Source organism: Cupressus sempervirens, chromosome 6 (genome assembly GCF_028749045.1).
Source record: "Cupressus sempervirens isolate cs-2001-9-10 chromosome 6, ASM2874904v1, whole genome shotgun sequence".
NCBI lineage: Eukaryota > Viridiplantae > Streptophyta > Pinopsida > Cupressales > Cupressaceae > Cupressus > Cupressus sempervirens.
Genome location: NC_143123.1, coordinates 132,340,777 through 132,355,730, shown reverse-complemented (window position 1 = coordinate 132,355,730; position 14,954 = coordinate 132,340,777). Strand labels below are relative to the sequence as shown.

Sequence of the window (14,954 nt, the reverse complement as noted above, 5' to 3'; positions counted from 1 at the left end):
TATATGTACATGTATAACTATATGTACCCGTTGTCACAAAAGCTTCCACCCTTGTCCAAAGTCTTATCTAAGGACAACCTCGTGAAACATGGAAACAACCTCCAAGCTGTGGGACTTGAACTATGAGGTTGAGCCTCCGGAGAAGGCCAGCTTCCTCTACTATTAGGATGCACTTAAACTATTCTTCAAGAGAAAAGGGAGAAGGAATACATGAAAGTAACTACCTAATCTACTCCAAAGAGGTGACGCACCAAAATAGGGTGTTCAGACCAACCTCTGCCCATACATGCACAATACCATTATTATGACGGTTCAAAGATATACAAATTCAAACTTGCTTTAATCTGTAAACTACATAAAGAGCAAACAACCACATGAGTGACACAAGAAAAATTGCTTCGCTTCTTATCATTCCCAGGCCAAACAAATACAAAAAACGCAGATTATAGACATCCACAGTACATCAAAGAGAGGCAAACAAGCTTGCACAATATGGTGACGGTTGAAAGAGATAAGGCAGACAGTCATATAATTCAAAGGCAAAGAGCGGAATTACAATAGCATGCTAAGGCAATACTAGAGAAAACAAAGAAGATCTGACTCTAAGAAAGAGTACAACATTTGCCTTTATAGTGCCAACATAACTTGGATAACTTTCCTCCTAACATAGAAATCAACCACTACCATCAAATCTATAGAGAATAATCACTGCAAAACTAAAAAGATCTGATTATAGCACAAATCCATATATAAGAAGATCACTTCTTCACCAAACAAACCTTTGAGAGGTCAGGAGCGAGGGTTATTTAACTTCTGAGTGGATGGATCCACAGACGGCGATGGAGTATCTCTTTGCATTTGTCAGGCCTAGGGATCGATGAAAGTGGCTGCAAGAGATTGGAAAGATCAGATTTATCATTCAAGGAACTACTTCCGCTACCACCAACTTGCCAAATTGACCGTGACTTTTGGTCAACTGGGATTTAACCATCAAGTCTTGCCATGTGGACCAAACATTTCTTACCATTATGCCACTCTGTCAGCGACTCAATCTTCATGCCTTGTGTTCGACCATTCGCGATCGCAACCTCGCCACCACGTTCCCTTAATAACAATTATTGCTTGTGAAACCGCGATCCACTGATTTATTGCTGCCTCAAAACTTGCTCTTAGCATTTTTTATTAACCGCCGCGACCTTGCTAAGGTTGAGATTGGACCATATCGGCACCATCGCCACTTTAACCCAAGGCTTCTTTTTGACCTTTGGGACCAAGCAAAATAGATGGGACCGCTACCTTGCAACTCAACCTTTAACTATTTCTCAACTTGCGGCGACCATGCGCTAGCCATAGATTTGGATGATCTAACAGTGCAAGACATGTCTTCGAAGCGCTAAAGACCTGCCTTTTCTACACTATCACAGCGTAAATCATAGCATGTTAACACAACCATGCAATCAAGCGAAGACAAGCAGTCACACCCTCGCCATCTTGACCCTGGTTGACACTCAACAAAGTGCGATTGTGTGAATCACATGGTCGCGACTTAAAACATTCCAAGGCATAACCTAAGATATAGCCAATGCTAATTTTAAAACCTTAGGCGACCGTTGAGCAAATTATCATTTGAATTTGATTTTCTGGCGGGAGGGTATTTTGGTTAACAGTAACCATGATTATGGTTGCAAGGTCTAAATCTAGGCTCATATTTTACTTAGTAAAGATATAACCGTATCTCCATAGAGGAATTTTGGTAAGAATAGTAATATAACAACTCAGAATTCACCACTGAATATCTACAGAACATTCCACAAAGTAGTGGCATTGTGGAAGAAATATAAGAAGTTGTCTGCAACTACATGTTAAATACAATTAGATGCCTATACAACCAATAGCATCGAGCAAGTAAGGAAAACTTTCAGATCATAAGTCAGGGATTTATGCATCTACGTCACTGGTATGAATAATTTGCCTATTTAAATAATAAATTTAAGAAATATTAGAGCAATGTTTTAAACATACATGCTCAAGTCTAAATATTATTTCTTAATCTGACAAGAAGACCACAAATACAATAAGAGGGAGGCTTGTTGGAATCTAGCCAATCAATCAGTCCCAAGACAGGATAAAGATCAGCGACCCTGACCGCCTTGCAGACATGTCCAAGAAAGGCTTACCTTGAGGGAAACCCTTGAGTTTGGTGTCCAAGCAACCCCTTGCATCAGCATTCTCAAAAACAAGAATAATAACCAGGATAGCATGGTCTTCTCAATACAGATATATAGCTTATTAGTTATATATCTACAATTGTCATCTTTATAGCATGTGTCATATCCCCATTTTAAGATAGAATTCTTACTAATAATTAGATAAGATAATATTATTAAAAAATCATGATAAAATAATAATATAATGCAATTACAATTAATAGATAAAAAATAAGAAATAGTACTAAAATATTATTATGATATATAAAAAATAAATAATAATATATAGTATACAATGAGATTCCTTCAAAAGGAGGAAATAAATAATCTTATATGATTCTAAGATATATTATATTGATATGATATATATATTTATATATGAATTTTGATCATATATTGGGAAGTATAACTCTTGTAGTCAAGAAACTCCAACCATTCACCGAATTCGAGACAACCTCCATTCTCGGGCCAGAGTCAAGAAACTTTATGACTATCATTAAGCACCTTATTCTATCCATATTCTTAGTGATGTTTAACTTCAATTGGATAAGTATATGTTTCACAACACAAAGCAAATCCTATCCACTATGTTACAATAACATAAACAATCCTACAAGAAAGAGGCCCTAACAATTTGTGTTTTGATCTCTCAGTTTAGGTTGCCATGTTGGATGTGATTGATCATTGATGTTACCATCTCAAGCTGCATGAGCTATTTTAGTCAAAGCTTAATATTTCCATAGCTAATTATGTATTTACTATTTTAATTCTTCAACCTCCTTCAGCAAAAATATTTCACCCAAAGTTTGTAGACTCGGACTCAAAGAGTACTTGGCAAGCCCAAAAATTTCAACTCGACAACTTAGCAAGTACTAAAAATTAATATCACTTAGAAAACATAGTTTTTTTGTAAAATTCAATTAAAAAATGTATTAAATTGAAAATTGATATCTCGAAAGAGAAAATGCATGGTTTTATAGAAAAAACATGTAAAAAAATACATTTTAAGTTTGTCTTACCTACATCAACCTTTTATCCCACGTTTCTTTTTGTATCTATTTATATGCAAGAGTTAAACTTGTGAAAACTCACTTAGCAACAAAAAATTAGAGAGTACTTGGCAACTTGGAGAGTACTTGCCAAGTTTGCAAACTATGACTTGACCAATACGAACTCCAAGCACCACGCAGAAGCAAACCACTACTTGTCTACTTAGATATAGGGATGAAATCTCACACCACAACTACTTTACACGAATATCTCATATGCATTATAGGATTTTGTTAAAAACCATTTTATTTCATATTCACTTAGCTCACTCAAGAGTTATCATCAAACTCTGCACTTGTGTCTATTACAAAACATTGTTATTATTCATTATCCAACCAACGCACCGCTTAGGGAGCCCTCCAAGTCACGTCATGTTCAAGTACATTTTTAGGGAATTCTTCTATACATTCTTCCCAATTTCATTCTTGAAAAAATATTAGAGAATCTATCTCTACATATAATCTATGCTATATGAATAAAGTGGCAATTGTTTATTCCAATTTCTATTTCTTACATTTTTTGTTGACCGTGAATACTCATTTGTTATACTATACTTTTTGTAATGCTGCATCTATTTTGGACCTTCAATGTCACTTGCTTTGACAACAAAATTCTAATAACAATGTCAGAAGAAAGAAACTTGACTGTAGTTTGTACTGAGCTAAATTGAACACATTGAAAAGATGGTGTATGCTGGAAATCTATGCCAACTGTTTGTTCAAATTTCTATGCAATTATTTTCTTATTGCTTTGACTATCATTTGCTATAGTGCAATTTGGAGAAGTTGCTTGTAAATTATTTGCCATTACATCAACCACCTTCACAACTAAGTCTGATAGAATATTCAAAAGAAGATAAAATCGGAGTGTTGTCTATACTGAGCTAAATTCAAAACACTCTTAAGAAGATAAATTATGTTAGACCTCTCTCTCTTCTCCTTCCTTACTAACGTATTATAGGGTTTCCTTTTCCAAGGATTGTGTTTGCTCCATGTTTATTTTCCTTTGTACCTTTAAAAATCCCACTGACCAATTTTAATCACTAGTATACATAATGCTTAAGATCAAATTAAATTTTAAAACAAAATTCAAAAAACTTTAAACCTCGACCATTTTAGAAGTGCTATGGATTCTATTTAAGTGTTTATATGATGCATAACTCATACCTATTACAGTATTGAGTACTATGTTCTGTTCATTGTCTTTCTTTCTTCTTGAAAGCACCTATTAGATTTGCAACATCAAGAAAGAAACATACTGGATAAACACATTTTCTTCTCATGGACTAAACAAGCAAGAAGCAATTTCATGAAAAACAATTGATCGCGAGGCAACAATAGAACATCTAAATTGCTTGAAAGAAAGAAACAGAAATTAACTACTATTGCTCAAACATTTAAAGAAAATGAATAATTAGGTTACCTGTACATGAGCTTCACAAGCAAATGGTTCTAAGGCCTCTAGAGTGACAATCCAAGGTGAGATGGATGTTCCTGAAATTAGGCATTAAGTTAGAAGCAATTTGATTATAGTGAACTAAGAGATCCTTTTGCTAAAGTAACTATTCAGTCCTCAAAAGGAAAGTTGAGATTTAGGGTTGGCCACACACTCCTTATATGATATCTAGGAGCCATTATGCTATTTACAAGAACTGTTGTAGAACATATTAATATTGATAATTTTTAAATTTACAAGTTGGAAGGAAGCACAAAGTTTAATTAAACATTGTCATATCATGGAACACAAAAAGCAAAAAGAGAAATGATCTTCCATCAAAGTGTGTCCACAAAAAATATTATGATAGTAGGTTATCACATATTAGTTCCAATTGTGAAGATCCTAATGCCATTATCACTTGAAAAACACATTTTCTCATAGCTGTGTACCTCATTAGATTATGTCCCTATAAATTATTCACTTTGATAGATAAACATAACTAAAATTGTGTTTATGATATTTACAAATTTGTATTGTCACTAACATTGAATCTGGGAAAACATTTAACATGTGGTTAGAAAGGAAAAGAAAATGTGAAATATAAATGTGTATGCAATCCATCTTTATATAGGAATTCATAAAATTTTGCTACCATCTTTCACATCTATCCCACTAAACACTAGCACTGTAGTCAAATGACAATCTAACATGGGTTTCCTTGATTTAGTCCAAGTTTATCTCTTGCATTAAAGAAGCTAGTCCAGTGTTTGCTAAATTCAAGTTGGCACGAGTTGCCTAAAAAGGAGGCCTATAGGGTAGCACCAAACTATCAAGCCAAAAAAAAAAAAAAAATTAAAGCAAAAGACACATAAGATAGTGAAAGTCAAAGCAAATTTTTAATACGATGAAAATCAAGAGGTGTAATGCATTCTCAAATGTTTTCTTATGAATAGCTTAAACATTAGTGCAAGACTAGAAGTGAAAGACAAAGATGAAAATAATCTGAAATGGATGGGTCAAGTGGAGATGCAATGATACCCAAAATTAGGACCTATAAGGACAAATGATTTGATAAAATCGCCAATAACACTCAACACAAAGCATGGGATATGACAAGGAGAAGAAACCATTGTTCTACATCAACAATTGTACAAAATCAATAGTGGATAACCCATCGTGTAGGGACCATTTGAGTTGCAATACTTGTGGTATACCATTGCAACTGTGTAAAGTAACAAAATTTCACATGTATCACTAAGTTACGCATGAGTTAAGAGCCTAAGATTGCAACTTGTGCCTATTATTCCAATGGATTAGAGCCTCAATACATTTGCCTAAGTTATTTCAGTTAATGAGAGTTGCATAAATAGAGGCAATGCCTCCCACCCTATAATCAATTTTGCATTGATTTGTTTTATTTTTGTTTTTTTGCTTCTTTAAACAACACCCCTACAGATCTTCTTCCTTATGCTTGCAGAGATTATTTGATCAATTATGGACCTATCTTATTAATCTCACAAGGTATCAGAGCTTGGAATGAAACTCTGTAGATTTTAAACTTTTACAGATGCTAGCTTTTGCAAAGTAGTGTTGATATCTAACTGTGCAATGGATTACAATTTTTTCCCTTTGTAAAGGCCATCATCTAAAAAGGTCAAAGGCAAAGGACAGATTCTGAGTGTAATCTAATTTCCTTTCAAAAATTCATTAGGGGTTCAATTATCCAATCACGAAGACTCGGCTTGATCCCATTCTTTAACTGTCTGAAACCTGGTTTTGATCTATTCTAAGTTGTATGGTTTTTATCAACATTTGCGAGTTTCTTTCATAATGTTAATCACTAGAATATAGTATGTTGGGAGGACACAAGTTTCAAGATTGGGTATTCTACATGGAAATTCTATCAAAGACCAAGGCTTGAAGTAGATTTCTCGTAGGACTAAATATGTCACTTCTAGCAAGAAGGATTAGTTCCACAAAAAGGTAGAACATGTTATCGTGAATGTACCCACCCATGTTGCACCTAAGATGTATGCTTATTCCAGCCGAAGGTATTCAACAAGGAATTATTTGAATCTAGCAAAGAGATTAAGGTAGAGAAATTCAATCTACAAAATTAGATTTTAGGAGTATGGAATAAGCAAGAATCCAACATGAAGCATCCAAATAAAATTTGAGAAAGCTTCCAATTCTACTAATTGTCATGTTATCAATGTGTTTACGTCTAATCATGATCTTTATTGTGTCAATGCTAATTATGTTATTGATCATGTAAATTATGTTGATCAAGCTATTAATCATGTGGGTGATCATATTTTTGATAGTCATGTTAAGGATTATGTTATGAAGGGACCCACTTGTCCGGAGATTGGAGTATTGGAGGCATTGCCCCACAAAATGACTTCTATTAGCAGTGAACTTGGTAAGAAAGACCCTTCTATTGCTCTCTCATACAAAATTTTCTCTAAGGAAGATGACTGATTGATTATTCAAAGCATTCATATTATTAGAAACCGATGGTTGATGATTGATCAACTTTTAAATAAGGAACCAACATCTTCAAATACCGATCATAACAATGGCCAAGAGGAGAAGACTACACATTACTATTGTAGCAAAATTGTAGATTTCATGAGGAACCACTTCAAAAGCAGGAAAAAAAGAAGATACATTGTAAATTTTGTTCATGGGCAAAAAGGGGTCATTGTGGGACCCAACCATCATTTAGAAGACATGGGGGGTATTTTTGTGCTCAATTCAAGACATTTGGAGCATGTAAAGGCTCTCAAAAATATGTAAGTTGTTCTTTATTTGGCTATGATTAGATTCATCCTTGGCCAAGACATAGTATAAGAAGAGTATGCATGGATCCATTTTGGCTCTAATTATTGATTCTACCTTATAATTCTCGAACAGGTGATAATATGACACCACACTATGGTTGGGAAAACATTGGTTTGTATGTAGAGTATGACTTGTTCTTTAAAGCGCTTTAGAAAATTTTGAGATATTTAGATTTTCAAGGCTGCAATTCCAACTAAGACTTATAGCACAAGCTAGTTCGAAGCTTCTCCAATTATCTTCATTAAGCTAAAGATGAACAATGGTTGGTAGACGGAATTGTCTGGTAGGAACATCTAGATCTCATCATTGATGAACTCTTTATTTCTTTTAACAAATGAGTGCTCTAGCATGTGAAGATTCCCATTGAGAAAGAATTATATTGATTTCATTTATGCATTCAAGGATTAGTTACAAGGGATGTTGGAGGTCATTTATCCAAGGAGGGTGGATTTCACTTTTCCATTATGGTCACCGTTCTTTGAGGCATCATCTTGCAAACCATAATCAAGATAATAATGTATTGACTTAATCATTCCATTGCCAAAACTACAAATAGGGTCCTATGGCATTTAATCATTTCTATTTTAGCTTTCTTACTTTTGTGTTACAATGTTATGTTCCCTTATTAGGAGTGAGTGCCGATGAAGACCTTTGGCCTATTTAATTCCCATAGACTTATTGCGATGCTAGTAAGTGAATATTTAATTGATTAAATGTTGTCCTCTTATATCATCATTATATAGGCAACTTTATATAATTATCTTATCTAAGGGACTTATTTCAGGACACAAAAGAGAATTGAAACAATTAAAATAAAAGGTGTTATCTTATGAAGGAATATAATATAGTTTCTCAAACTTTGGAAAGGAAAGCATTTATAGGAGATGTCAAGGAGAATTTGACATCTCTATTTGCTTTCATCTCTTATTGTGAATTTGGCAATATTCTCCAATAAAACTCCAAGATGAGAAATTTAAGGGGAAACTAGCTTTAAAAGCATTCTTCCTAGCCACTTCAAGTGAACTCAATTAGAGTTTACCAATGCGTAGAAAAGATTTGGATTCTAAAAAATTATAATTGAAATTTTTTCATTTTGGAAGGTTCATTTTGGTTATGATATTGTGTTGCAAATAAATGGTTTCAAATTTATTTTCAAGCTATACTTCTATTGATATTAGGAACCATTTGGAAAAATTACTAGACGCAGTTCTACAGCTAATTGATATTATGAGTACGATATAGCTCAATCATACCCCGGATAGAAACTAGTGACTTGGATATTCAACAAATATGATTAGGGTTAAATCAATGAAAGAGATTGTGAGGAATTACATCATTGGCAATTGCTCTCATTGTTGGACGTGATTTTTTTATAGATATCTAGCTGCACCCTGATACTTCAACCAAAAGTTGAACAACATTCAAAAAATCCCCAAGCACTAGAGGAAAGTCACATTAGTTCTATGAGGGCATGAAAGAAGACTCCCATGACCATTTTGGAAGGTTAATAGCTCATTTTAAACCATCATCAGTTGTTAAGGTTGGACCAAGTATTCCAATAGGTGTTTAAATGACTCATCGTGTGTTTGTATCAAAGTCAACTGCTCTAGCTACAATCTCAGATTAACATATTACAAACTTAGCTTATTTGTGGTCCATCCTAGGTTTGTATCAAAGTCAACTGCCCCAGTTGCAATCTCAGATTTAGCATATTGCAAACTTAGCTTATTTGTGGGTCGTGGCCTAGGAAAGGTGATTGCATGAGAAAATTCAAACCATTACCTTAGAAACAAACAATGGTTAGTGGAATTCTACAAAATCAAACCAGTGACATTTTGTCAAACAATCACCCAAATACAATGAAAATTGGACCAAACCAATACATATAAGGTCCAAACGTAGAGTTCTACGACAGACCCTATGCATGACACTTAAGAATTTTGCTTCTGATTGTGTTGTTTTTGAAGCACATGCATAGTGCATCTTGGACTGTTCAACTTATTGCTCAAATTCAAAAGTAGCTTTAGCATTTAACCCCCATAACTAGTTAGTAGGTTTTTCATGAGATACCTCTTTATGAGTAATGAAGAAAGATGTGACTATCACATGGTTTCTATACATTATGAAGACCACAATCCGCCGTGTGGATTAGAAATGGCTATTATTCCTTGATGAAGAATCAAGATACGTATTCCATTCTTTTGGTGAAGAGTGGAGAATGCTTCTGGTTTGATGCAATCCCAATACTAGGTTATGTAAGCATCAGTTGTGTTGTTTACTTTTGAGGGAAAACATATAGAAGCGATGATTAAGTATTGCACGCAATATTGTCCCATAAGTTTTGTTTGTTTTCCAAATTACCAATCCTTTGTTATGGGAATTACACAAGGATGGAACCCAATGCATGAATACTCCTATCATAGATTATTAATGTAGACGAGGTTGAGGGTTACACTTCTAGTGCAAGTGTTCCTAAATTATATCAAAGTCAACTGCCCCAGTTGCAATCTCAGATTTAGCATATTGCAAACTTAGCTTATTTGTGGGTCATGGCCTAGGAAAGGTGATTGCATGAGAAAATTCAAACCATTACTTTAGAAACAAACAATGGCTAGTGGAATTCTACAAAATCAAACCAGCAACATTTTGTCAAACAATAACCCAAATACAATGAAAATTGGACCAAACCAATAAATATAAGGTCCAAACGTAGAGTTCTACGACAGACCCTATGCATGACACTTAAGAATTTTGCTTCTGATTGTGTTGTTTTTGAAGCACATGCATAGTGCATCTTGGACTGTTCAACTTATTGCTCAAATTCAAAAGTAGCTTTAGCATTTAACCCCCATAACTAGTTAGTAGGTTTTTCATGAGATACTTCTTTATGGGTAATGAAGAAAGATGTGACTATCACATGGTTTCTATACATTATGAAGACCACAATCTGCCGTGTGGATTAGAAATGGCTATTATTCCTTGATGAAGAATCAAGATACGTATTCCATTCTGTTGGTGAAGAGTGGAGAATGCTTCTGGTTTGATGCAATCCCAATACTAGGTTATGTAAGCATCAGTTGTGTTGTATACCTTTGAGGGAAAACATATAGAAACGATGATTAAGTATTGCACACAATATTGTCCCATAAGTTTTGTTTGTCTTCCAAATTGCCAATCCTTTGTTATGGGAATTGCACAAGGATGCAACCCAATGCATGGACACTCCTATCATAGATTATTAATGTAGACGAGGTTGAGGGTCACACTTCTAGTGCAAGTGTTCCTAAATTGTGTGTTTTGAAAGCCTTTAGGACGAGAGATCCAAATGTTTCAAGAGACATCATGTCACTAAAGCTTCAAACAAATGAGAGAAGACAAAAAACATGTTTAATTTTAGATTACGTGTAAACAGAACCCAAATTATTAAATTTGTCTAGACTACTAAAGGCTATTATTAAGTGTATTTTGTATTAGAATATTGTAATTTCCTTTAATGGTCATCTCAATCAGACTTTAGTTTATTAGGTAGTTTCTATTTCCATCTTTAGTTCACAATTGCTTCTTTTAGAAGCATCGTCTTTGTAAATCTATATAAGGAGCTTTCATCTCCTTTGTTTAGTACAACATCAATTTACCGTAACATGGTATCAGAGAGGGTCGATGGGATTTCAATAAATTTTACAAAAATTTCAAAAATTTGAGTTTATTTTATTGAAGGATTATTTTCCAATAATTTGAGTTTTGATTTTTTTAATAAAAATTGTTGGAGGTATTTATGAAAATTGTGGTTCATCTCCGAAGATTTTTGTTGAAAATTGTGAGCCTAGTCGAGGGTTTTGATAACATGTTCTTGGTTTGAGCAACGGCCTTTGACTTTCAAACATTTATGTACTTGCATGTTGCTTGCATGTGTTATTTTACCACAAAACGTCTCATCTTTAGTCACATGAAGGTTTCTCTAATGGGTTTTCATAATTTTCTCCCTCAAAAAATTTTTGATGGGTTTTCATAGTTTTCCCCATAAAAAATTATGGTTAAGGTTTACTAATTTTTTCCTCAAAAAATTATCTATTGGGTATTAATAGTTTTTTCCTCAAAAATTATCTGTTCGGTTTCAATAATTTTTTCCTCAAATTATCTAGTTGGGTTTTAATAAAAAAAATCTCAAACATTATCTAGTGGATTTTACTATTTTTTTCCTCAAAAATTATCTATTGAGTTTTACCATTTTATCCTCAACAAAAAAGATTGTACTATCTGATCACTCTCTCACATTTTGTTGTTTCATTTTGATCAAATTTTCAACTCAAAAATCATTTTTGATTTTTCCATTTTTTCTTCTAAAAAAAGTCGTGGCTTCTTGCAATTTGTTTTGAGTTGTAGTGCTCATCTACAAATATTATTGGTGAATCATCTTGTAGTCTATTTTGGGGCATAGTACTCATCTACAAAAGGGTTTAGCTATCTTCCTCAAAATCACGGTTTTAGTTTCATGTTGGTGTACCTAGCTACAAGGAGCAATTCCTTTGTTACCTAGCATCAGATTCGATGGCTTCTTGGTCATTAACATTTTGCAAATCTAAGGAAGGTCTGAGCAACAGCAGGGTGTTTTGAAGAATTTGTGACCAAAAGACAGTAATCCGATGGTGATCATTAAGGGAGGGTAGTGGAATATTGTAATGTTTCTTCAAATGGTCATCTTAGTTAGTCTTTAGTTTATTAGGTAGTTTCTATTTCCGCCTTTAGTTCACGGTTGTTTCTTTTAGAAACATTGCCTCTGTAAATCTATATAAGGAGCTTTCATCAACTCTGTTTAACACAACATCAATTTACCATAACATTTTGTACCATCCCCTTTTCAAAAGCATATAGTTTAATGCCACTTTTCTTGTCCCTCCAAGTTGAGTTGTATGGGAATAGTAGAGATTGGGAAGCCCATCTTCTCATATGGCTTTTAGTTACCTATACTCACAGGATGCCATTAAGTTATGTCAACAATTTGTGTGTATTAATGAACCTACATAAATAACTTGCACATATTATTATATTGGGGTTAAAAATAAATGTAGTGGATTATCCTATCCTGAAGTGACAATTTTATGAAGTGTCTCTATAGAAGCAATGCCTCCAGCCTTATCAAACACTACCGTAGCTATTCATTTTACTTTATAGTAAGATTTTCTTTGGTGTATTTCGAATTAACATCATTTTTGCTCTTTCTTATACTCGTAGAGTTCACTATTTTCTTATCTATGGACTTGTATCCCTAATCTGGAAGAAAGAATCTAAGGAAGTCAGCAAGAAACTGCATGAATATTGTTAAGATCCAATAACCTCAGACATGTCAAGTTTAGCACATTCCAAATTTGGTATTATTATAGAAATATCAAACCTGTCCAGAAAAGTAACCCATGTCCACAGAGGCACAACAAAGTTGGCACATGTCCATATAAAACAAGTCCATTTGCAATAGCTTGGCACATGCCAAACTTATCTAACAGTGACCAGAAAGAGTTAAATCCATCCAGATAAGGCTTGCTTTTCTATGATATGGCAGAAACAATGACATCTCACTCAAGGTCTTCCCAGAGCATTAAAAAAGAAAATTGTAACTGCTTCTGTCTTTTCCAACTTACAGGTTCAAGCAATTATTCCATAGCTGATCACCTAAAGAGACATCTAAGTGCGAGCATGAATCATGGTTATCATTAAAGAATGTAACAATCGATTTGGGAGCTCAAATAGGGAGAAAAGGCTCATGTTTTGAGCAATGTTACTCTTATAAACAATTCTTTTGAGAGAGCATTAAAATATTTCCCAGCTATTGGGTCTCCCAAAGGTAAATTTGTTGCCTCTTCTAGATTTTCTCAGAGAAGGTTGTTCCTTGGCTAACAAGTTGTCTTAGCAGGCTTATGCTTGCCAACAAAAGTAAAAGATGAGAAAGTAATCATTTTCACCAGGTGAGCCTGAGATTGAATCTAGAAAATGGAAAGCAGAAGCCGGACTTCAGGCTTCAGCAATAGAATCTGCTGCTTGTGATTATAATCAAGCCCAATTCCTAACCATAAAAAAATTAGCAGCAGCCCTCTTGAATTCATACGTATGACTTCAAACACTTCAGTGGGAACAAGGGTAGGGCATATGAACCTAATGGTCTTGACTCTACTCAGGATGAGGTGAACAGGGCAGTCTAATCTGTGGCAAAAGCTGCCTCATACTCAGAGCAAGATTAGGTGAATGAGGCAACAAGCATCATGGACCATTAAAAAAATGTTACTTTTTAGCTTTTTTCAGTCCTCATTAAAACCCAAAACCCATGGAGGAATGTTTTTTTACATAGATAAGCGTACAGGAAATAAGGTTTCTTCAAAATGAAAAAGCACCATAAAGTCACAATGATGGAAACAATGAAGAAAGATAAAAAAGAATACAGCTCTCTCTCTCTCTCTCTCTCTCTCTCTCTCGCATTTATCTTGTTCATAGTTGCAGAACTTCCCAACTCTTTCAGCTCACTTCTGAATTAAATGTATCATTAGTTTTAGTCAATTTAACCTTGTGGCTATAAATTAGAAGGCCAACAATAGTAGTCAACTCTGTGCTAAGACTATATTTTTCACAACATCTGCTAGAAACTACTTTATCAAATTTCATTCAATTGGAAATAAGAAAAATGACAAAATATACTCACCAAAACTCTTCCCCAGAAATGGTCCAAGAGGTATAGATTCCCATGCCTGTATATCTCTTGCTGCCAATATTATAATCAAAATTTAAATCATTTAAATTATACATTTTCTAAATTCATGTTTTTCATTTGATACATGTCGACTTCTGAGAATAGCAGGATATATACAAGCATGTGCCTGTGTGTCTGAATGTATGAGTATGTGTTTAGAAAAGATGTATACCACTCCAGTCATTCATTAAAACCAGCCCAAAGATATGTTCACTTGCATCATCCACATTCACAGTTCTACCCAAATCATTTCCAGGACCAACTATTGCAGCCTGAAAAGAAAAACTCATTTGAAGGTTATTATCAGCATGTTCTTCAATTTAAACAGTACTCTGACATAAACTGGGCAATATTGTATCTGTAGAGTGATGTCTAAGCTAAAAAGTATGAATTACCTTAATCTCAAGAAATCTACATAAAACTGAAAAAGATTAGATGAAGATCAATGAAGTTCATCCAATGCATAACATATAAAGTCAAAACTTCCCATGCATTCAAAAATAATTAAAAGATATCCTACATTATCTTCTCTTGTCAAGGATTAGATAGAGGTATTGTGAGGGAGTAGGATATTAACTTGACATCTTGCATTTTCCTCGCGCACTTTTATGTATCCATTATAAAAACAAAAAACCACTTCAAATATTTGAACGCAAACCAACATATAGAAACCCTTTCCT

General features: G+C 34.1%; 1 protein-coding gene across 4 annotated transcripts in view; it reads right to left on the bottom strand.

Moving 5' to 3' along the window:
- Window positions 1-14,954, bottom strand: part of LOC149551577 (fumarylacetoacetase-like) — a 140,994-nt gene that overhangs the window by 42,082 nt on the left and 83,958 nt on the right. For all 4 annotated transcript variants that reach the window (XM_089787082.1, XM_089787083.1, XM_089787086.1 and 1 more), the window contains exons 7-9: window positions 14,447-14,546; window positions 14,227-14,286; window positions 4,680-4,750 (exon numbers count right to left, since the gene is read on the bottom strand). In XM_089787082.1, coding sequence (XP_089643208.1) covers window positions 4,680-4,750; window positions 14,227-14,286; window positions 14,447-14,546 — 231 coding nt within the window. The remainder of the gene's footprint in view (window positions 1-4,679; window positions 4,751-14,226; window positions 14,287-14,446; window positions 14,547-14,954) is intronic.